This window comes from Stigmatopora argus, chromosome 13, assembly GCF_051989625.1.
Source record: "Stigmatopora argus isolate UIUO_Sarg chromosome 13, RoL_Sarg_1.0, whole genome shotgun sequence".
NCBI classification, from domain to species: Eukaryota; Metazoa; Chordata; class Actinopteri; order Syngnathiformes; family Syngnathidae; genus Stigmatopora; species Stigmatopora argus.
This window is the reverse complement of record NC_135399.1, coordinates 12349472-12372038: the sequence shown is the minus strand read 5'-3', so window position 1 is coordinate 12372038 and position 22567 is coordinate 12349472. Positions and strand designations below refer to the sequence as shown.

The 22567-nt window shown below is 40.6% G+C and overlaps 1 protein-coding gene across 2 annotated transcripts in view; it reads right to left on the bottom strand.

The window, feature by feature from the left end:
* Window positions 1-22567, bottom strand: part of tanc1b (tetratricopeptide repeat, ankyrin repeat and coiled-coil containing 1b) — a 65292-nt gene that overhangs the window by 13722 nt on the left and 29003 nt on the right. For both annotated transcript variants that reach the window (XR_013304590.1, XM_077617009.1), the window contains exons 5-16: window positions 19376-19512; window positions 16548-16737; window positions 14323-14661; window positions 8162-8284; window positions 7729-8010; window positions 7478-7632; window positions 6299-6530; window positions 6002-6168; window positions 4197-4804; window positions 2812-2920; window positions 2508-2630; window positions 474-710 (exon numbers count right to left, since the gene is read on the bottom strand). Coding sequence is in view for 1 of the 2 variants with exons in the window: in XM_077617009.1 (XP_077473135.1) it covers window positions 474-710; window positions 2508-2630; window positions 2812-2920; window positions 4197-4804; window positions 6002-6168; window positions 6299-6530; window positions 7478-7632; window positions 7729-8010; window positions 8162-8284; window positions 14323-14661; window positions 16548-16737; window positions 19376-19512 (2702 nt within the window). In the remaining variant the exon portion in view is untranslated. The remainder of the gene's footprint in view (window positions 1-473; window positions 711-2507; window positions 2631-2811; window positions 2921-4196; window positions 4805-6001; window positions 6169-6298; window positions 6531-7477; window positions 7633-7728; window positions 8011-8161; window positions 8285-14322; window positions 14662-16547; window positions 16738-19375; window positions 19513-22567) is intronic.

Below are 22567 nucleotides of genomic sequence, written 5' to 3'. Positions count from 1 at the left end.
AAAGAAATGATAAACTGTCTGTTAGTGTTTGAAAATCCTTTTCTTTATAGCTATGACTTGGGTAGATAAAAATATACCCTTTACACCATCACCACCGTGATGAATTCAACTCTGTGAATGCATGCTTGTCAATAACGACGATGATTTATGTATTTTTCTTCTTCGCTGGAGAGAGCGACATTGATCGTCATCTCACGTCTATTTGGAGCATTTGAAAATTGTTCTATGCTTATTGATTGAATGCGCCTCATAGATAAGTCACTGCAAGGCCAAATAAAGTTCCCTTTGATAAAGAAGACAAGAAACATCATAGATTTGAGATGTTTTTTGTTGTTGTTGAATCTAGTTTTAGTCAGACTTTTCCAACCAAATCTGTTGTGAAAAATACAGTTGACCCATTTTGAAGCTCACTTTGATCACCTGCATTCAAGGTGGTGCCCTATTTTTAAGTCACATGAACAACATCTGCTCACCCTGGCCCCCCGCTTGCAGAGCATCATGACCAGATTCAGGTGTCCAGCAGCCGCTGAGTAGCACAAGGGGTTCATCCCGTTTTCTGACACCACTTCCACGCTGGCGCCGAACTCCAACAGCAAGCAAGCAATTTCCAAATGGCCCAGGTGGCACTGGACGCAGATAACTGGGGCGTTGTTCAGCACTTCGGTGCGGTAATTGAGGTTGGCACCGCCCAGCATGAGCAGACGGCTCACCTAAGGTGTATAACGAACATTCAGCAACATTATCCTTACAATAAGTCAAATAAAATTCCTATGCCTTCGATGCAACACGATTTTCCAATCAAGTCGGCTATCGCAACAAATGGATTTGTGACAGAAAAAATATATATATTTTGCTAACTCAGTCTTATCGGTGCATAAAACACAGTATCCAACCAAAACTGTTTACAATATTACTATTTTAATATTAAAGGTGTCTGAACTCTTTAATTGCCAATCAGCAGAGAAAATTCCCATGTTGGTAACTTCTATTACTATCCGTTCTAACAAAAGGAGAAAAAGAAATATTGGATGATAGATTCCTAAAAATGTCTACTGTATATGATTCCCTCCTCCTATTATAAAAAAAGACATTTTAGAAATAAGAAACCGAAAACGTCAAACTGTTTTTCATTTCACTTTGAAATGAGGTTTGAGAATATAAATGCTTGATTTTCTATGTGCCCTGTGCTTGGCCAGCATCCATTCTTAAGCGCAGTTTCGATAGGCTGCAGCTCACCGCAAACCTAATGAGGACATGCGTGCGAAAAAAATGGAAGGGTGGATGAATGTAATCAATAATATATGCAAAGACTTGATCCAAACAAACAAACAAACAAACGAACGCTTGGTCTATCCAGTATTGAAATTTAAATCTTGGTATTATTAATTCTTGTCTATTTCCTTGGAAATGTTACCTTAACCTGAACAAGCGTCTTCTCAAAGTAAGGGGAGGGGAATGGCCTTTCACTGAAGCAAATATCAAGACAGATTTTTCTTTTCTGAGAAATGAGGAAAATCAATAATACACCTATTGTACAACAAAGGCACAGGGCCAAATGAGTATTCTGAGGACAGAATAGGAAATAGCGTGAATTTGTTGCTTGTGAATAGATTTCGTGTGACGGAGGACAGAACAAGGTCAGTCTTGTAAATGTTTCTCTGTGAGTGATGTCGCACTGGTGCATCGTGACTCGCAAATGTATATTGGTGATGACAACAAGTGAGACGCTAACACCGGTGACAAGCGGGGGAAAAAAAATATTTAGCCACAAGCCAGAAAGCATTAATCAGAGATAATGGGCTTTCTTGAAGAGGCTAATGTCTCCTTTCAATACAAACAAAAGAGGAAGTGCTCAGCATCTGAATTGATTTCAAATGGTATTGTTAGAGGTTGGATAAAATCTTGAGTGTTCTTCATTACAAGGAAACAATGTGTGCAGAGGGTACAGGCTGGTCCAAAGGACTGGAACAAAAGATGCAAATGGGTCTGTTTTGTGAACACTTGAGTTGATTACAAGGGCAAAATCAAATATTAAATGCATCTGGGAAATAACGCTTCTTAGACATTTTGGCTATTCCTTCTCTCAGATTCTTTCACTGGAGCAGAACATTGAGTCAGGTCATGAAAGAAGGTTCCATGAGTTCAAAACCTTGTTATGTAAGTGAACTTTACTACAACTCACGTGACCTATTTTACGGTGTAACTAATATGGCAGATGTCACTACTCACTGAGGTGAGAATGGTTTATGAAGTGGAAGAAGACGCTTGACCTTCAGGCATTTACTTTTGGTGTAATGTGATGAGGATTAATAACTAATACTTTTTCACTTCACTTCATTGTCAATATATTGACACACACTGAAGTGTACATGTAGCTTTACAATGAAAATGCCAAAAAAAACCTAAATTGATGGTGATATGTGATGAAATGCAAAACTACAAATTTGTGAAGATTCTTTCTTGGCATGATTTCCCCTAAAAGTACTTTTGCTTAGATTTTGTCTCACCTTTACATTAGGAGTGTAAAGGTTTCTCAGAGAGGCCAAAGCTGCAGAGAGGCCATCGGCACTACAGCTGATCCACAAAGCCTGCAGCACACTGGACGACACGCCCGTTTTCTTACTGAGGCCCTGCCACACAAGCAAACAACAATATGAATCCCCACATACAACTGAATTGAACTTAACATGGGATCAATGGCGCTTGCCACCCTTTTTTTTTACCCCAGCAAAAAGCAAAGAACCCCCACAATTCTCCCCAAAAAGGGATACACGGAAATATGAATGGAAGTTTGACTAGAACCTCTCTTACCTTGAAGATGTGAGCCTTAAGAATGTGGTGCCCCAATTCCATGGTCTGTTGCCGATTCAGTTTCCCTTCTTGACGGGACAGCATGAATGCAACGAGAGCGTGACCGGTCCTGCACAACACAATAGAGCAGTGTTTCTCAACTTTTATAGAGACAATGCACCCACTTTACCCGTCAACCAAAACTGCATAATGAAATATTAATGCTCAAAATGGTACTCTCTACTTTCCCTTGGAAACAGTGTTTGTTGCTAGCTTTTCCATTCTTTCATAAACATCAGTCAAACATTTTATTTTTTTCTAAAGAGAGGCAGAGAATGATTGACTGTCAATGCTAGTCAGAATTCTGACGTTTAAGTCAGAATCGTGGCCACTTTTAAAAAAATATTTACTATTTACCATTAACAATGCTAGACGTCCAATTAATTTAAATATGGTGGACAGGCTGTGAATGTTCATCTTTCAGTGCCATTGTCCAATACATTTTAACTGGGACGGCTGTCAAAGATCATTCTCTCAAAGTCAAAAGGGATTGGATGTTTGGCACTGCCAATGGGAATCAATCAGTTACAAGAGTTCCTAAAAAGGGTGAATGAACATTATTTTCAGAGTACTTTATAGAATGTATCAATTTAAAGGAGCCGCCATTTAGTTGTACAAGAGAAGAGCATGCTTGCTGAAGAAATATAATACAAGCGGTGGACATTCAAAGAAACACGTGATCAGGTGTGTGCCGCATCATTAAGAGCCGGAAGGGCCAGATTCTATCATTAAAAGGACATGCATGATTGGAGTACACTTTGATTGGCTCTAAAATTCTCTGCAGTTAGCGACCGTATCAGCGTAGCAGGTTTTTTTCGGCATATTCATCTTCTCTGCCAGATTTCAAGCTTTTGTCTTAATGAATGATTAGAATTGTGGAACTCTGTTCTTTGAAAGCCCAGAGGATCCGATAGGGGGGAAAAAAACAAGCAACTGATCTAATCTTGCGGTCTTCGGTTTGTAGCAGTGTACAAAGGCATGTAATAATACTACAACAATGACAAGATCAGAGTTTTAAAACTAATGGGCCATTGCCTTCTTTTGACTTTGTGTTGCCAGAAGAAAAAAAAAAAGAAACTTACAAGTAAACCCTAGACATGACTAAAAAAATGGCGCATACAAGGTGTTGAACCTCACATGTATACATAACATATAACAATGGGAAAACTGTGTGATCTTTGATCTTCATGTTGAGAAACAACATTTTTCATGCATCACTATCCGAGGTATTGTACTTTATACTCTGTCACAGTTACAGCGTACAACAGATCAACAACAACACTGACTTTGAAGTCAATGCATCGCTGTGTTTCTCAGCAGCAGAAATTAGAAAGCAAAGGTCTTACCTGGGGTCGCAGAGGAAGTCGGCGCTCTCCCCATCGGCCCTCCACACAAGCCACTCTCTGAAGGAAGGGTGGCAAAACATGCGTGTCTTGTCGCGGCGTCTGATGAGAAAGCCTGACAGCAGGTCCATGCGTTGCTGGAAGTCCTCCCAAGGCAGCTCCCCTTGGACATTCCCAGCATTGACGGCGTGGAAAAGCTGCTCGTCGGTCATGGGATGCAGCGAGGCCAGCGTGACGTTGAGGATGGGCAGAGAGCGCTCGAAAGCCGACTTGGTCATGAACTTCATGTTGCACTGCAGCTGGTAGAGCTCAGCTAGTGAGACGGGCACCACTTTGTAACTGGAGCTCTTGATAACCAGGTGGCCTCTCTCAAATAAATCGAGGGTGAGTTTGAGATAGAGATAGGAGCCCTGACTGCGGGAGATGAGGTGACCGCTAAGCTTTCCCACCGTGACCGGGTCTGCTTTCCCGTTGAGGCTAATATTGTTCATGATGTCCTTGCTGCCATTGACGCGGTACTGGATGTACGCGTTGAGGTCGTTACTTATCTCGTTATTGTCCGAAAAGTCGTCCAGAGAAATCTTGGTGAAGGGCAGAAGACCGGTGATCTCCTACAGAACACACATAAAACAACTGGACTATGGTTTCAAATATTTAGCACCCGAGTGACTTGGATAATCTGGAGTAACAATCAGATCTTTTATGCAGTGGAAAAAGAAATGAGGTTTATGTCAGTTATTATTTTTTATCGCTATTGTGTGGACTCCAGGTAAATGTGGGTATCCAATTCAATGGAGCATATCCATCCCATCTCAGGAATGAACAGTGGGGTTGTTATAGCAAAAACTACTTCTTATTTTTACAATTATACAGCATTGGTAGATCACTACTATGAGGAACACCCAGGTCAGAATGGGTAGAGGATGTCGTGGAGACGAGAGTTAGACCTCCAGCTGCCAAGCAGAGGTCTGAGCCACAGTCTACATTTCAATCTACGTTGTAGGGATTGGAGAAATCAATTCACCCTAATCCTCCTATCCTCTGCCTGTTTGGGGATGGAGTAACATTGCTCAGCGAGATAACACTGCTCTCATAACACAAACATATGCGTGCAGGGATACACATGTAGGGCTCAGTCACTTCTAATGCAGCGAATGGATGTGCGGTTGTTTTGAATAAAAGCTTGCAGACGCTGACATCGAGCACTTTGGATCCTATAATTCTTGATGATTGTACCTAGGTATATTACAATCAATTTCCAATAGTAAAATTTGCATTGCGCATTGTATAGTAAATAGGATTATTATGCCAAATTTCCTTTTCACCTTCCATCCAAAAAAACAAAAAAACTCTATTATTTTACTCTAACTGCCCAAATATCAGTGTCAAACTAAAACTCTCTCTTGGTGACATAAATCTCAAGAGAAAATACAACTAAGAGGAGCAAAAAAATCGAGTCTTTCGGCTTCAGCAATAGCTGTCTATACTGCTGACAAAATAAAGCCAGAGCAGTATACACAAGGGAATGTCACGGTTTAATCCATTCATTCATCCATTTTCTTTCTTCCTTATCAGGTTCAGGGTCGTGGGCAGTTGAAGTCTATCCGGGCTGACTTTGGGTGAAAGGCAGAATACAGGCTGGAATGGTCGCCGGTCAAATAAAGGGAAGTCACATCACAAGCATCACTTAGTCAAAAAGTGAACCGACGCCATTTGTTGTCAGAAAAGTGAAACTTTACACGTTCACTGATTGACCAATATTCCAATATATTGACCGAAAATATAACTTTGGAATGGAAGTTCCTTACCAGCAGGCTAACACGAACAGTGACCACCAATTTCAGCCAGGGAGGGAACTTGGTTATAATCTTTGTAATAAAGGAGGCAATTGTGTCTCCATAGTCAGGCTTGTGGAATTCCGCTTCATTTAGTCCATCGATCAAAATGATAAGATTCTCCTCTGGAATCTTCCGCTCTGGAAAGACATAAACTCAGAGCGTTAGGGGAGGAAGATATGTAGCCAGATTTATAGAAACCTGTGCTTTATTTCACTTTTAAAAAGGCCAAAGCTGACATATTAAAACATCAAACGGCAATGTTTTTACCTTTACGAAGGCTGGCCAGGGGCTCAAGGACGCCCCTCCGGAAAGCAGCCATGGGGTCCTGGACACAGGAACGCAGACTGAGCATGCTCTGGAGGTGGGGCTCTTTCAGCAGGAGTTCCCGGTACGAATGAAGCTGGTGTGCTCGGCACAACAGGGCGGCGATGCTGTGCACAAACTCTGGGACCAAGCAAGTGTAGGTGTTGTCTGCTTGGCAATAATGATAGGCCACCACCTGTAACACAAGAAGATAAAGAGGTTCAATGGAGAATTTATGCCCGATTTAAATAAATAAGCCTGGTATATACAGAGAAATAATTCTTAGCTTTTGAAAATGGGAGGAAAAAAAGTTTTGCTTTTTTTATTCACTGCAATATGGACTTGAATAAAACAGTACTGCCAGAGTTCACAAATATATCCTCATAAAAAAGCATAGTAGTCTCTTGAAGCCAATCAGATGTGAGAAAAATATCTTACAAGCACACAACACCTGACTGAGAAAATGAAAAGTGCCTAATCACCTCGAATAACTCCCCCAAAAATCCCAGGTGAACCCCTGTTTCTGAGTGGGCCAATGAAAAAAGGTAGGGCAAGAGAGTTGCTTGGGGGGACGATAACACTATCCTAATTACAATCAAACCTGGAGGAGCTGACACAATTTTCAGGGTCAGCAGCTGGAGGGGCAGGTGACCTGTTCAGCTATGCTCCTGAATAAATCTCAATTGCATGCCGATTAGTCATGCAACCTTGACCAACTTATGGAACTGTAGGTAAGACCTTCGGCAACCATAAATATTATGGTTCTTAACCCACCTCCTTAACTACACCCACAAAATCACAATTAAAAAAATGTATTCTTTTTTTATTATATTGTTTTATAGTTGTTGTTGTTTTTTTTACAGTGAATGCTCTAGTATTGAATGAAGGTAGCACAGATACCCAACTGCTACAGACCACATGGTCCTAACTCAGCTGAGAATAGGATTGAGTATTTCCAATTATGTGTGAAAGGTTTTTTTTGTGGCTTCTTATGCTTAGATTAGGAGGAAACCATAGCCTCTTGGGGAACAACACATTATTTAGGCTGTAACAAATGACTCCAACAATACAGCCCTCCTCCCCATTTGTACCTTGAACCCATTGACCTCCACCTCATACTCATTGCACTTAAGGAAGATGTACCTTTGCAGCCAGCCGTTTGACAGCCTCCTCCCTGCGGCGCTGCATTTCAGGGGTTCCTGGACAGCTATTTGTCCTCAATGTATTTGTAGCACTCGCGGGGGGAGTGGGCTGTGGGGGCTGGCTTAGAGGAAGTTCTGAGCTTGACCCCGCACCACCTAGATGAGACAAATAATCCTCTTCATTCGGGCCTTTGTTTTGACCATCATTATCGCACAATTCAAAAGTAGTCATTTTGAGATGTGGATTATTACTTTTAGGAGAAGCACCAGGACTGTTGGATGCAATCTGTCGCATGCGTCCGCCATGGCAGCTCAGCGCCACCAGCCGAGAGATAATGGCCGTCTTCCCGTAACCCACGCTGCCTACTACAACGGCGCCATGGCTCTCAGCGGACTCGCTGTCCTTTAAGACGTCTTCCAGTTTCTGGAAGAGCCAATCTCGGCCCACAAACACGGAATCCATGGTGATGCTGGGCACCTCGAACAATAGCGGCTTGAGCATGATGTCCACCGGTTTGTAGGGAGAGAAACGACCTGAGGAAAGGTCAGCGAAAATAGGACATCGCATTGAGAACATTCAGTTTTCCATTTACCACAGAGGTTTAACGTTGAAATTGAGTTCTGATCCAAGCTCGGTTTATCTCCCCAGATTGCATGTACAGTAATAATATAAAAATGCAGTCACCTTTAGAGTCCTGAGGTGGCCTTCCCCCTGTATTGTGCCAGGGGAGGCGAATGGATGTCCGCAGTGGTGTGTTACGCTGTTCATCGAGATAGCTCAGGTCTTCCAGCTTTGTGGAGCTGGTTGCTAGCCATAAACAAACAGAAAGAAAGATATAGTGAAGAAAATACTATCTTGATTTTTGTTTATTGTAATTCTAAAGTGCAAAGTAGCCAGAGTGTGTTTTTTTTTATCACAGTTGTTGTTTCACTGTGCAGATAAGGCATGGAGATGGTGGCTTTCTTGCAATGTGGAGAGACAGTTTATATTGAGGCAGAATGGAGTTTTCTCTTTCTTATATTAACATGGTGTATTTAGGAAAATGATAAGAACTACATTTCGGACAGTGTCTACACACTCACTTTCATCCATTAATGTTGATTTAATTTTCATGCAAATGCTTCCAGTTAAACCCACTGTAAATAATATGTTCTCCACGTGAACAGTAAAAAAAAATGATGTCCCTCTCTGAAGTAACATGAAAAGGCTTTCGAAAAAAATGTATTCCAGATGTTTGTCAAAATCAAGCTAAAAGGTCTTGGATGTTCTTAGCTTTAGGGCAGGGAGGAAAGAAACAAAAGACTTGAATCCAATGACCATTTGAGAGATTAAAGCTACAGAAAAAATAATGAATGACTAGAAATCTTGGCACTTAGATAAGCACACATTCTGTAGCTATTTTATGTACAGCTGTTGGTCGTACGAGCGAGATGCTAAGGTGGGAACTTTAAGGGCAGTTGGGGAGCCGACTTACCAAAAGTGCGAGCAACTACAGTAAAAAACACCAACCCGTGCAGAATCGGAAACATGAGGCCAGACCAAAAAAAGTATGAAAATTACCATGATGTCTAATTATATGTTTCATGCTTCTGCAGTTCACCTTATACAATGTGACTGCTAAAAGAGTTGTTCCAAAGCTGCATATTTGAGTCTGGCCTTATTTGTTTGTCTGTTTGATGAACACATCTCTCTTCTGTGTGCACATGTTTGCAGATCTGGTTTTGGATAGCCAAAGCCCTGTGCTGTGTGTGGTGATATTATTTGCAGCTTTTATATTTATAGTTCCTTTTTTTTATGTCGCAAAACATGTACAAACCCAAACATCTGCTCTATCATTCTTTGTTTTGTGTTTTAAGAATTTGAATAAAAATCATGTTTATCTGCCCAGTACATCAACAACCAACCCTGCCATATTAAATCAGATATTTTTGTCAGTGTACTCTTCATTACAACTCTGTTCAGATTTCTCTTTGAGTGTTCGCATGGCATATCAGTCTATTCTGCATATACGTCTCGTAGCTTGGTGTCTCTCATGTCTCAGAAACTTAGATTCAAATTGTATTTACATGCTGCACTGGTCTAATCATAAAACGCTGAGTGAGCACTACGCATTTTTTCCGGCTTTTCATCAGGACACATTGCAGAGGACGAAGTGCTACAAAAAGCTAGATTCTTGTGTGGAAAAAGCTTTAGACGTCATCTGAACACTGACCGAAACCCCCACCCTGTCCCCCAAGTTCATATTACTTTTAGCTCTTATACGAGTGTGGAGGGAAATCATTTCTAGAGAGCTGCAGAAATGTTGTGGATGACTGCTAAACAGCTCAATATTCTTTCCTCAGCACATTTCTCAAAACAGACCACACTCCATCTGTAAATCAAACCACAATCACATTGCCGGAAAAAAGTCATATTCAGTCAGCATTCAGAAGACTGCCAGTGTCATGCTTACGAACGTATTTTAAGAGGGCAACGAAGGCCAATGCAACTTGCACATTGTTCACACAACAAAGCTACAGGGGAACTAGATCTGTAGTAAGGGCATTAATGAACAATGAACATTTATATCTCAAGGTCTGGCTACCATTGGCTGTTTTTTGCCAGATAATGTGATTGCCATGGGGACGCGTGTTCAGTACTGCCGAAGGGCAGGATCAAAAACTGCAGGTGTTTTACTTTATCAGAGCTAGTTGAGAGAGTGCCTTTCACAAACACGCAACTCTTCTCTTTATCAATTGGGGTTCTGATAAAATCTGAATAAAAAATAATGTCTTCAATACAACTGCACTGACACCAAAACTAGGCCCAAGCCCCAATCACTTAGTTTTCCCATTTTGACAAGTCATGAAGGAAGTTCCAATTATATTTGAACAAATGAAATCCAGAAGCAGTAGTGGTGGAAATTCCAGGGAAACCTCCCTGTTTTCCCCCGAATTTGGCCTGCTCACAAGAAGGGTACAGCTCCTTAGCTAAGTCTCTAGAGAAAGCTCCTGGTGGAAGGAGCTCACTGAGGCCACAAAAGCAATTGCTGTGCCCCAGTGCTCCCAGGAAGGCACACTGACAGCATTCAGCTGCTGAGTGGAAGGATCAGCTGCCCTTGCTCCCTCACCCGCAGTTTCTAAATGAATGCAAGTGTGTCACCGAGCCTGGCCTCTCCACCGATATGCATGTATTGTAGTTGTGTATAATTTTCCACAGGCGTGAAAGAAGGCTGAGGGAGATTTGACATAATCTGCTGGATACACCGATGGAACAAAATGAGAACTCCTGTTTCCAGTATTTCAACTTAAAATGAGAAGCAAGTGTGGAATCAATCAATAGTTCTGGCTGGAGTCGGGAGAGGGTTTAGTCAGAGACTTAGGAAAGAGGAGATTGGGCGACAATTAAAAGGAAAAAAAAAACGGTTGTAGGTTCTGTAAGGTCATTTTGATGATTTTCTTCTGTTTGAAAATAAGTGCTGAGAACAAGTGTGTTATAAATATTTGTGTATATGCAGAAACATTGTTGGTCTAACTTTTTAAGTTTTGGTTTTAGGCGGTGGAGGGTCTAATTGGAAAATAATTTAAGTCAATTTAGTTTATGAAAAGTTGTGTATGTTAAAACTTGTCCCCATTTTATTTTTAGCATCAATGGTTTCTAAAACTAATAATGTACATTGACATTTCATCACTATAGGATCAATAAAATCTCAGCATTTTGTATTTTTGTAATATCTTATCTACACGATATAGCGCTGATTTCCTTTTTAACACAGGGTACAGTCAATTGGACTAAACTAGACTCTATTGTGACAGTAGTTGGTCGTTAGCGTGCCCCTTTAAGAGCCCAGCGCCGTGATATTCAGACACAAAGAATTCTTAGAGAAAGGACATTTCATCAGAAGTCACTGTGACCTTTGTTGGGAAGCCGGTTTTGTTTGGGCAGTCTTTTCGGGAAACTACTTACAGTGCCCCGTGTCTCAGTCAATCCATGAACCCCATGACAACGATAATCCATCAAAACACACTTGCGAGAAAGGCTTCTGTCTTTAGACAAGGTGACACTGTCTGAAATGACGCCATCCACGATCTCGCTTGAATGAAAATACTTGGAGTCATACACCAGCTTGAGGCGATTATTACGAGGTGTTCATAATTACGTCACAGATCAGGTGAAGATGACTTCAGTCCTCCTAATAAAACACATGTGAGCTCCACTCACGTTGCTGTGTCATGTCAATAATTTACATGGCTAAAGAGTATTATTTATGATCTTGTTTTTCAACAAGCTATAGACGTGAAAAGATTTTGACACCGTATTCTGGCTCTGCTGTGGTATTGTTTTACAAAATTTAGAAAACAGAACAACTTGGGGAAGAAACAGGAAACTAGAGAAGAGACCCTGGGAGAGACTGCAAATCTGCTGAATAGTTAAACAGTACAGACAAACTGGAACACCATTCCAAAACCACACTGACCCTTTATTCTCTAAGGGTTTAAGTAAGGACCAAGTGTCACAAACTAATATGGCTTCTTGACTCCATCATCCCTCTTAAAATTCTTAAGTGAATAATGCCATTCTAAATACCTATAGTACTGACTGTATCTCACCATTTAATGAAAATGAAACACACCTGTCTGTCCAGCTATAAACAAAATACCCCATATGTTACTAATGAATAATGCAAATGACCTATTATTATAAGCCTTCTGCGTGCCAGCTTTGGTGTTCGTAGATTCCACACATTACTGCCGCTTCCTAAAAGCTCTAGCAGTGAATTCAGGATAAATAGCTCGTGCAAAATTGTTCAAAAGGCACTTTGGACTTTGTTGTGGGCCTGTTCTACAAAGGCAGCATATAGTGTAACTACAAAAGCAATATTTAGTGAAGTTGAGCTGGTTTGTCCTCAGACCCATAATCTAATCAAGAGAATGCTGAGTGCTGCCAGGCAAGGAGGTGCGATACGAGGATTGAGACCCAAGACCATAGGTGCTGGCACTTAGACAGTTTAAATTAAAGTGTTTCGTCATGCTCCACATGATCAAAATCATAACATTTTAAATAAGTGATTCCACTGCAGAACTACAAAGTGTGAAACATGATTGCTCAACGAATTTAAACATGCACGTCTTAGAACTACGACAATAATAGCTAGCAATATCGCAATGCAAAATGTTACAAACAAATAGAAAACGTGACAAGGGAGAAAGGATACGACAAACCATGGCATATTCTTAGCAGAAAGACAAAAAAGCCACATGTGGCTCTGAAGCCACAGGCTGCACTGAAGGGACAAGAACGAGTTCAAAAGAATTGAATGTCCATTGCCATAATTGGCAGCTTGCAGCAATTTCTCTGAAATGAAACGACAATTCACCTACAGAACTTTGTGCATAAATGAAGCTGCCTTCCCATGTCCTTGATTTTCTCCCCACGGGGCTTTGTCGCACGGCGTAAAATATCGAGGTGTGAATTGTGAAGGTACCCTAGAGGGCAGTACTGCATAACTATGACATCAGCCCATAAACTAAGCCTTAACACACACACAAAAGAAGCACACAAACCCAAGCATTTGAATTGTCAGATGTTTTCTGGTCTGTCCGCTTTATAAGTTTAAATGTGCCTGTGCCATTCTTACTTATGTCAAGAAGACATGTAAAATGGTCCAAGACTCTGGGGATCACAAAAGAAAGAGTCAAGGACATCCTTATATAAATGCAATGTAGGTAAGGCTTCAAAAGATATGTTGGACCAGCACCCTCCTACCCCCAAAAAGCTCTTTGTGCGTGTTATTTTTTATTTTTATTTTAACTTTTCACTGGTGCCTCAGGCTGTGTGCTGTCACACTCAGCATGTGCACTCAATTCCTAGCTTGGATTAAGATGACCAATGGGATATTTGACATAGCCCTGTAGACTACCCTGCGGCAGCCCCAGCATTCGGTAACTTATAGAATTAACGAATTATTGCATATTTGGCCAAAAACAATAACATCTCCTAAGGTGGCAAATGCTGGACTTGCCCCTCTGATGCTAATCTAAACCATGACCACCCGTGATGACTTGATCTCTACGGGCTCCATAACATCCATGCATGAGTTAGGGCTTTTTAAAAAATATTAAATAACAAACAAAAACCCAAGGTCAAACACAGAAACAACAAAAACAAGGGGAAGTGCCGTTAGAGGCCACTGGTGCCGGGAATGCGACGCAAGGGGAGTTGCGAGGACTATGGACCGTCACAGCTGTGTGAATATGGAGCACTGGGCCATAAAAAGGGACGTTCCGAGGCAGGAATGCAGAACAGATCAGTCGCAAAGTGGCTCTCAGTCAGTCAAGGAACAACACACAACAGATGCATAATGCTTATACCACACCGAGAGACTGTACCACAACCTCCTCAGTGATTTTACATCTGTTGATTCTTTGCTGCCGCATTTGCTTACATAGGAAGTTCACACACACTTCCGTTTCATCATATCGCAGTTACATTTGAAAGCCCCCATGAGACAATGACAGCTTTGCTTCAGTACCAACATGAGCAAGGTTATTAGGCTACTGGGTCTCATATACTGCATATTGTTTAAACCGAGCAGAGTTTGGATTATTCCATTTTTCAATGAACGTGCATTGAATTTTGCCTGTGTTGCTGGTATAGGATTCAATTTTTAGTTACATCAGGTAACAAAAAAATTCAATTGTAGTTGTTGTGAATTTAGTATTTTTTGTTAACAATAACAACCTTTATAATAACAAAAATTCTTAATAACCGTAAGAGTGTGAAGCCTACCTAAACTTGAGCATTTTCAGCAATACTTTAAGAATGAGAAAGAACTAAACCGTTTGGTAACAGTAAACATAGATTACCTGCCACAGAGTTGGGCCTGGGCATCATAAGAAGAGAGGATGTCTGTTGTGCGTATTGATTCGGTCCCTCAGACATGTGGCATGATGGCTGTGGGGCTCCGACTGCCACCGTCAATGACACACTGCCGTGTTGCTGCAGCTGATGGTCTGTCCTGGATGCGTTGTCGGCCGATGTAGCGGAAGCCACGATAGAGTCCTCTTCTGCCACAGGAGAGCAGGTGTCAGCACGCATGGTTTGCACCAAGCCATGGCGACTGTTGCCTCTCAGGCTGCCGTCTTTGCTCCACTCCAAGCTGGAACCGCTGCGGTCGTCATTTTCAGAGGAACTGGTGATGGTTGCTGGGATCAGGCAGAGGTAGGATAAGAATTTTTGACTTCTTGGTTTCACGTAAAAAAGTCAAATGTTCAGGTCCGAAATCGATTTTGGCATTATCAGCAGTGGGATCCCATAACTACACAAAAATCAAATGGCATAAAATTAAAATGTCATGGCATTCATCTTACATCAAAACCTGCGCCTGGAAGACTCGCTCTGTAGCAGAGGTCACAGTGGATGTAGCGCAATTTCCCATAGCTTGGGTTGGATTGTTCAGTTCAGACAGGTCATGAGAAGAAATCCTTTAATCTTCTAAGGCCAGACTTCTACACAATCCAAACCGTAGTCCCATTGCACCAGGGTCAAAAGGGTGACCACACACAAAACTACATAAATAGTTTCACCTTGTCGAGATGGTTACGATCGATTATACATTTACGAATGCTGTTGTCCCAATAAGGAATAACCCAAAACTATATTTCAAAGCCTCGGTAATTCCACCAAGGAGGTTTAACATTGCAAAGTCGGATTAATGTGCTTTTGAAATTCAGAGTCTGGGGGAAACATCAAAAGGGTAAGAACCGGTAATCGTAAGAATCAAGAATCTGACTACTGGAGACAACCTAGCTTTGTGTTGTTTTCCCATGTTCCACTCTTGTTATAGAGATGGATAGGATCTTGTTTGGAAATGTCAGAAAAATCCTCTCGCAAGTTAAAAAAAAAAAAAAGTCACTCCGTAGACACAAGCTATGAATGTTACCCGGCAGCATTTCTCCTCCTGGCCAGTTGCAACGACTGGTGTGTACTACAGGGTAGCCTGCATAAATTATTTATCAGCCTGCTATGAATTGCTCTGGGGAGACAAGATGACAGACTCATGCTAATTGTGCTCTTTGAAGACTGTAGACTCTGCACTATTGAAAATCCAAACTGTTGTGATATATCGAAAGGCTTAGGGCTGAATTGGCTTACGCCATCAGAGCATCGTCCCCTTTGTCCACTTAGCTGAGCTAGGATGAGGCGATATTTAATTGTAAGTAGGTAATAATGGCTAGGTGATAGGCAAACCAGTCACGTGGTGACAATTATCGATTTTCTAAATAGTCACCATGTCGTTTGAAAAGCACTATCAGATCGAGAGTGAGCGTATATAAATTCTGTTAATGATGAAGACCAATAGCATCTCTGTGGACTGCAGCAAAAGAGAAGTGAAATGTTTCCAATTTAATGTTTGTTTTCCAGCATCTTGTCTGATCAATTAGCAGGTAGATAAACTCCGCACATGGTTTCCCCTTAGTAAAGGAAGTTGTAATGAGCTCGTAAAGCGCTCGATAGGGAGATAGCAAATGTATTTATTTAAATGACGGTGGTGTTTTACTGCGAGCTGTAAACATTCATTCATGTTTATTCTAGCAATAGAAAACACTCAGGAGAGGCATTGTCTCTTTGGAGAAGCCAAAAGATTTGCCAAAAGCATCCGACTTAAGTCAGCCAAAATCACTCCTCATTGTTCACCAACATGAATGTCAACATTAGGACATATTATAGCATAAAAAAATGCTATTCATTCTGTCTGTCCTCTTAAATCCTATTCAGTCCAATTGCATTTTCTTAATAAACACCACAATATAAACAACTGCAAACAGGAGCATACCAAACTCCCCTGTTGCATATTCCAACTTTTTCAAGATTAAAAGACATTCAGATTTACCATTCTGCTTTGTGTTGTACACATTTGCTACACATGTTGAAAAATCACTGACAACTGAGTTTTTTTTGTTTTTGTTTTGTTATTGCTTTGTCCAAGACACTTAATTAAAACTAATAACATATTTTCTAGTGTGTCGTGTGTAAAGGTCTCAATATTCCAAACATATCTTCAGAAAAAATACAAAGGACTTTGTCTTACCTATGATTCCACTATCCTTACTCTCGAGTGTGGAGCTCGGGCTGGTGATGGTCCCGCAGGGGCTAGCGCGGCTGAGTGGGGGTCGACTCGTGGTGCTGTTGAGTGTGGAACATGGACTATCTGTGCAAGGAGATGCTGTGCTACTGGTCAGTGTGGAGCAAGGGCTGACACCCTGGTTTGTCACAGAACACTAGAGTGGAGAGAAAGTTGAGGGTTATGCTAGGATCTTGTCAGCAGAATCACTTACAGTGGATGAACCAAGTATTGGAGGATTTTTTACGAGTACAAATTTACAGTATCGGCACTGACGCATCCCTTCATGCCCAATGAAATTGTCAAATTTATGTGGAACGAGGTGATGTTCATGTAATCGAGACATCACCCAAATGTGTCTATTGAGTGCCAAGGAGGTGAGTAGAGCTGTGCGATAGATAGCAATGGCAGCATAAATATAAAAATCGAAGAAAAAAATCTTAGCGCACAGCTTTGAGACAGTGCTAACCAACCACTAACACTCAGAATGACTGAATATATGCAGCTCTATGCAGCAGTGGAGGATGCAGCATATGAATTGCTGCAGTAGGATATGAACAGGGCAACGCTTATTTTTCCCTGCTTCGCTAAATATGCAATAGTAATGATGGCACAATTTTAAACCAGAGAAATTGGGCTCAAGTCTAATAATTTTGCCTATTTATTACCAACACAATGTACTTAAAAAGAAACTACAGGAATGTAATCTTACATTGAAACAACATGAATGGTGTGGAATGGAATTACAATAGGACGTTGGCCTTGTATTTTTTTTTCTTGTCTTTATTGATGGTATAATTTGTCAAGAAAAGCAGCTAAAAGAATTCTAGAGTGTCTAGGGTAACATTTTATTTTAAAGAAAGGACCTGACAAGAATCAGATTGGGCATGCATATCACCTGCTGAAGAAAAAAAAACCTGACAAATATAAAACAAGAAGATGGAGAATTTGAATATAGTTGCAGTGGAGGCCTGAATGAGTATCACCAGGGATGGAATCCATCGTCTGGCGAACTGTGCGTGTTCAACACTTCAGGCTATAATGGGGTGCAAATAAATTTTCCTTTAAAATGTGGGTAGAAATATTGTCAAAATAAAGCTGGTAGTGTATGGTTAGAACACATCTTATTCATGTGATTTCAATTCCATTGTGCTTAGAGAGAAAAGGAAGAAAAGTGTATCTGGATTCCAATATTTATGGACCTGACAGTATCTGCTTAAAAACAATACAGACGCGCTTACAGACTATGAATATAAATCAATTGCATTAAAAATACATCAGTATTGTTGTAGCTGAGCATGATTTTATATCATATGTCACCTCTGTTGTATAACTGAAACTAGCTAAATGAATAATTTGAAATTAAAAAAAGCTTTTGCACCTTTCCAAAAGCATCTCTGAGTTCCCTAGGTGGGATACAATAATATAAAACCAATCAAAGTTTTGGCGAATCATTCCAAAGCTGCTAAACCTTAACTAAACACGCACCGTCAGTCAAAACCCAATTTCCCGGCTAAATTGAGGACATGATGAGTGTCGAATGATAACAATGGTGAATAATAAAGTTCATTGCTGATTGGAATCACGTAAGAAGAAGACATAAACACTTGGCAAAAGATGTCAATTTTTGTGCCAGAGTGAACCAAAACACAATGAATTCCACATATGTTTTTAAAAATATCTGCTTTGTGATACAAATGGCACATTGCCCAGTCAACTGAGCATGTGTGACAACCATGCAGCAGCTGTGTGGCAACCATAATAATTTGAATCTATGTGTGTTATTCAATTCAACCAGCGGCTTTGACAAGTATTCTAATTCCACACAAAACACTGTAAGCTCAAACAGAGCGTCAATGCCACACAAAACATTTGAGCTGTACAACACACTACATCCATGCATTCATTTTCTATAGCAGTTGTCCTCATTATAGTTGGGTTAGCTGAGGTCACCTAACTCTGGGCAAGACTGATCGCAGACGAGTAGCTTGACTTGTGATGTTTTTTAAACTATGAGCAGTCCTTCGGTCATTTTTTTTTGCTTTGAATTACAAGCGGATATTTTAGATACTGTATATATTAAATTTGAATCATAAGGTACCATTGTGCCTGTTAAAAGGTTTCTGACAATGTCTTTTTTAAAACGCAGATTAGAAACCAAGTTCACAGTCAATTCGTAGTTTTTGCCTAAAAATATATACATAACCTTTAATATCCAACATGCATAAAGTTGATACGCAACTTGTGTCAAACTCTTTCCTTCTCCAAACACTGCGTGGACCATTGATTAAGACACCAGCTCGGAGTATCATGCTTCTCACACAACTCTTAATTAGCAAAGTCAAACAAACCGAAGCTCATGACCACCGACATTACTCTATTTCTGGACCGGGGGGCTCAGACAGTGTTGTTGCATACTCAAGAGCCCCTGGGACAACACTCAAGTTTCTAACACACTCTCACACACAGAACACAGGAAAGCTACTACTGGGGGGGGAAAAAAGCTATTTGCTGCAAAATGCTCTCAAATATTTGTTTGTCGGAGCGGATAAAAGTCCTGAAGAGGCACTTACATTCCCATCCAAAGATAATACGGTGAAGAGTTAAAAGGAATCAACCGGCAATAACAACATAAAATACTCTGACAGCATTGCCATAAGACTTCTCCGGTCCTCTGTCATCCTCTCTTGCTTGCTTTCTATCTTTCCTTCCTTATCTCTCTATATATCCATCCCGTTGCTGCAGCAGTAAAGGCAGCTGCAGCTAGATCAAGGAAGAGGAGGGGGGTCAAATACCTTCTTTTCATTCTTGTCGTCCATGGGTATGCGAGCCGATCCCGGGATGCTTTCTCCCAGTAAAAAGCCCAGCCTTGTCATCAGTTCCTGGGTGGCAGGGGAGGAGGAGGAGCTTGGCTGTTTCTCCACTTGTCGCTCTAGAGGACGACGGGTGAGAAAGAGAGAGAGAAAGAGAGAGGCTAAACATTTGCGGGACTGTCACCGGGACACTCTGCGTGCCACGCTCCACGAGTGCTGCTGCCAAATGCTCTTCTTCGCACCATCCGGCTGCTGATCAGGTGCTGACCAACCACAGATTGAAGATGAGCATTGGGGTTTGGCTGTGTGTTTACGTTCCGGGGCTTTTTGCTTGTTTACCATGCTCACATGGTATATAACCTCTGAATATGAATTAGTGGACATAGGTTGGCTTCAGAACTGCAAACTGTTTGTCCATGTGTGTATGTGTGTGTTTTTTAAACCCCTATTTAAATCAGAGTTTTTCCAAAGTAATACTACTTGATGTTTTGGCCAACAAATTTCTCCAGTGGTGTCCCAAATTTCCATAATATAGTCCAGGGTAGTCTATTTATGCTGGCTAATGAACTACGTGCCTTTTGGTCCAAATATGCAGTTATGCAATGTGGACCTGAGATGAGTGATACAGAAAAAGATCTAGTACAATAAAGATATAGCATTATTTTGTATATTTTTAAATATTTGAAAATGTTAATAATAATTAAATGTTTGTCTTTGTTAGTGCCTAATGTGAAAGAAGTAATGGCGGTCTGTTCACCACTACATTTTAAAATCTTGGAGACATCAGTGGCCTTTCCACTTTTTTTACTGAATAAATATCCACCCTGTAGAGTTAAATGTATTTTTTGTATCTGATTAAATTGCCCATAGTGATGATAGAAGTAATTTATAACGATACTATACTGTTGCTGTAAAATTGGGCAGACACTTCAATAAAGATCGCTTACTTTTATTTACTCAACTGCCTCGCCGCAGCTTTGTGACAGCAGCAGCTGAGTCGTCCATGTTAGACTCAGTGGGTATAGAAGGCTGGTAATAGATTATTGACGTGTAGTCTACATCATCACTCAGTGATTGTTCTCGTCAAATAATGTAAGCAGAGAAGACTCAAAAGAATGAAATCATCCACAGACTCTAACCTTCAAGTCCATTGCACAACTAAAGTTGCCCTGAGTCCGAACAAGCCAGTGGCAACATTGACATAGAAACAACACTGCGACTGTTCCATCTTCTTGCTTTTGTCTGATATTTTTGCTTCATGACTCACATCGTCCCTGCGGTTACTGTTTAAAGTTGAGTGTAAATATGTCCATAAGGTGTCATTAAGCAGATGTCTTTTGTAGATCTTGGAATATTTAGTATATATTCCATAGTGTTGCCTTAAATAATCAGGCAGAAAGCCAATTTAAATATGCTATCATATCCATCAATGGAATAGTGCTCAAATATAGACTGTAAAAGACAGATCGGACGAAAGAACAGATGAGGGGAGACGTCCAAAGTACACAAGCTGATTACGCTGCTCCCCATCATCAACTTTCCCCTCCTTTCGCCTTCATTTGCTCGTTCTTCTTTTACCCTCTTCTTCTTCACAGACTTGCCGCTGGCAATGAATTTGATTAAACGCAAGCCTGTCCAGTGGAGGAGTAGTTGCAGAAAACTCCATGAATTAAAAAGTAATTTAAGTTTAGATTCACACATGCAACACTGGCATGCAAATGCACTTGAACAAGAAGCTTCTCTTTAGTTGCCAACATGATTATGTTGAATAATTTGTCAGCTTCTTAAAATGAACGGCTCATGGAATTTCAACTAAACGAAGGGCAATTATTGTGCCTTTTGAAATATTTGGATGGTCTTAGCATATGCTTTTATCTCCATAGTTGAATATTGAGTAATTATTGAGCGACTTTAGATTTTTCTTTTTTTTATTAAAACGTGAAGACCAAGATCGATATTTAGGTATTGCAAAAAAAAAAAACGATCTGTAAAACCAAAACAATAATGAATTATAAAATAAGATGAACTATTGGTGAACTCAGCCACTTATTCTACTTCTGAATAATTGCTCAATATTAATGCTCATACTTACATGGTTTTCAAAATATAAGGGTTTTGCATTTAATTATTGCATTGCCAGGCTTTTCATCACGAGAGAGACACCAAACTCCATTTTCTGTAAAAAGATCTCTCCAGAGCATTGCCATTTGCACTACTATTGGTCCAAAAATGTAGAGGACCAAGGCCTTGTAAATATATCAGATTAATATACGAGAGTAATAAAAGTGACCACCTACGGCAATAATGAAAGCGATATTGCAATGCTGAACTTTCAACAAGGACAGGGGAAGTCTTGAGTCTCATTGTGGATTCTGTTCGTTGCAATGACGACATTAACATTATACAGTACCATAAAGGAACCTGGATTTACAGATAGGTTAGCGGCATTTTCCAGGGAATGGTCCATGCTTAGTCGTTCACCAATTTTAATGAAACATCAGCCCGGCATGATTGCCTCTAAAGGTTCTAATTAACTCATCTCGTCTTAATGAATCCAAGTTATTAACTGACCCGAATGTGAGCATCTCCTACAGGACATCAGTCGCATTCAGCATCTTTGAAGCCCTCATTTTCTGCTTAGCCAAAATAAAATGCAAATATTTGGTCATAAAAACCGAATCAAAAGTAAATTGAGGATGCAATCTTTTCTCCTTTATAATGGCTTGTCAACACGATACAGCCTGAAATAATAATGTCTAGACTGGTTGCACAACATATGTATAATTGAAGTGGTTTGTGCAGTTTAGCAAACTTAAGCAACAGAAAAGCCAATGAATTTGTTTTGTTTTTCCTGGCAATTATAGGGGGGGTGACAATTTCATAGCGTTTACGAGCAGGTGTGAAATAGCGGTCTAGCAGTGAAGTGACTGATGAATGAAGAACGGTGGAGGATGAAGGGTGAGGCAAGCGGGAATACTTTAGCTTCTAAGAGCTGTCTTGGCCTTCTACCTGCTGAGAATACAATCCAGCCGGTTCTCATTAGCAGCTGGAGTTTCACTGGCACGAAAGTGGGGGGCCTCTTTAACGAAACCTTGACGCGACGGTGCATCCTGCCTATTCGTTTGAGTTTAAAGGTACCAGGTGATGAGTGCTCTGAAAGGATAATTGCACTCT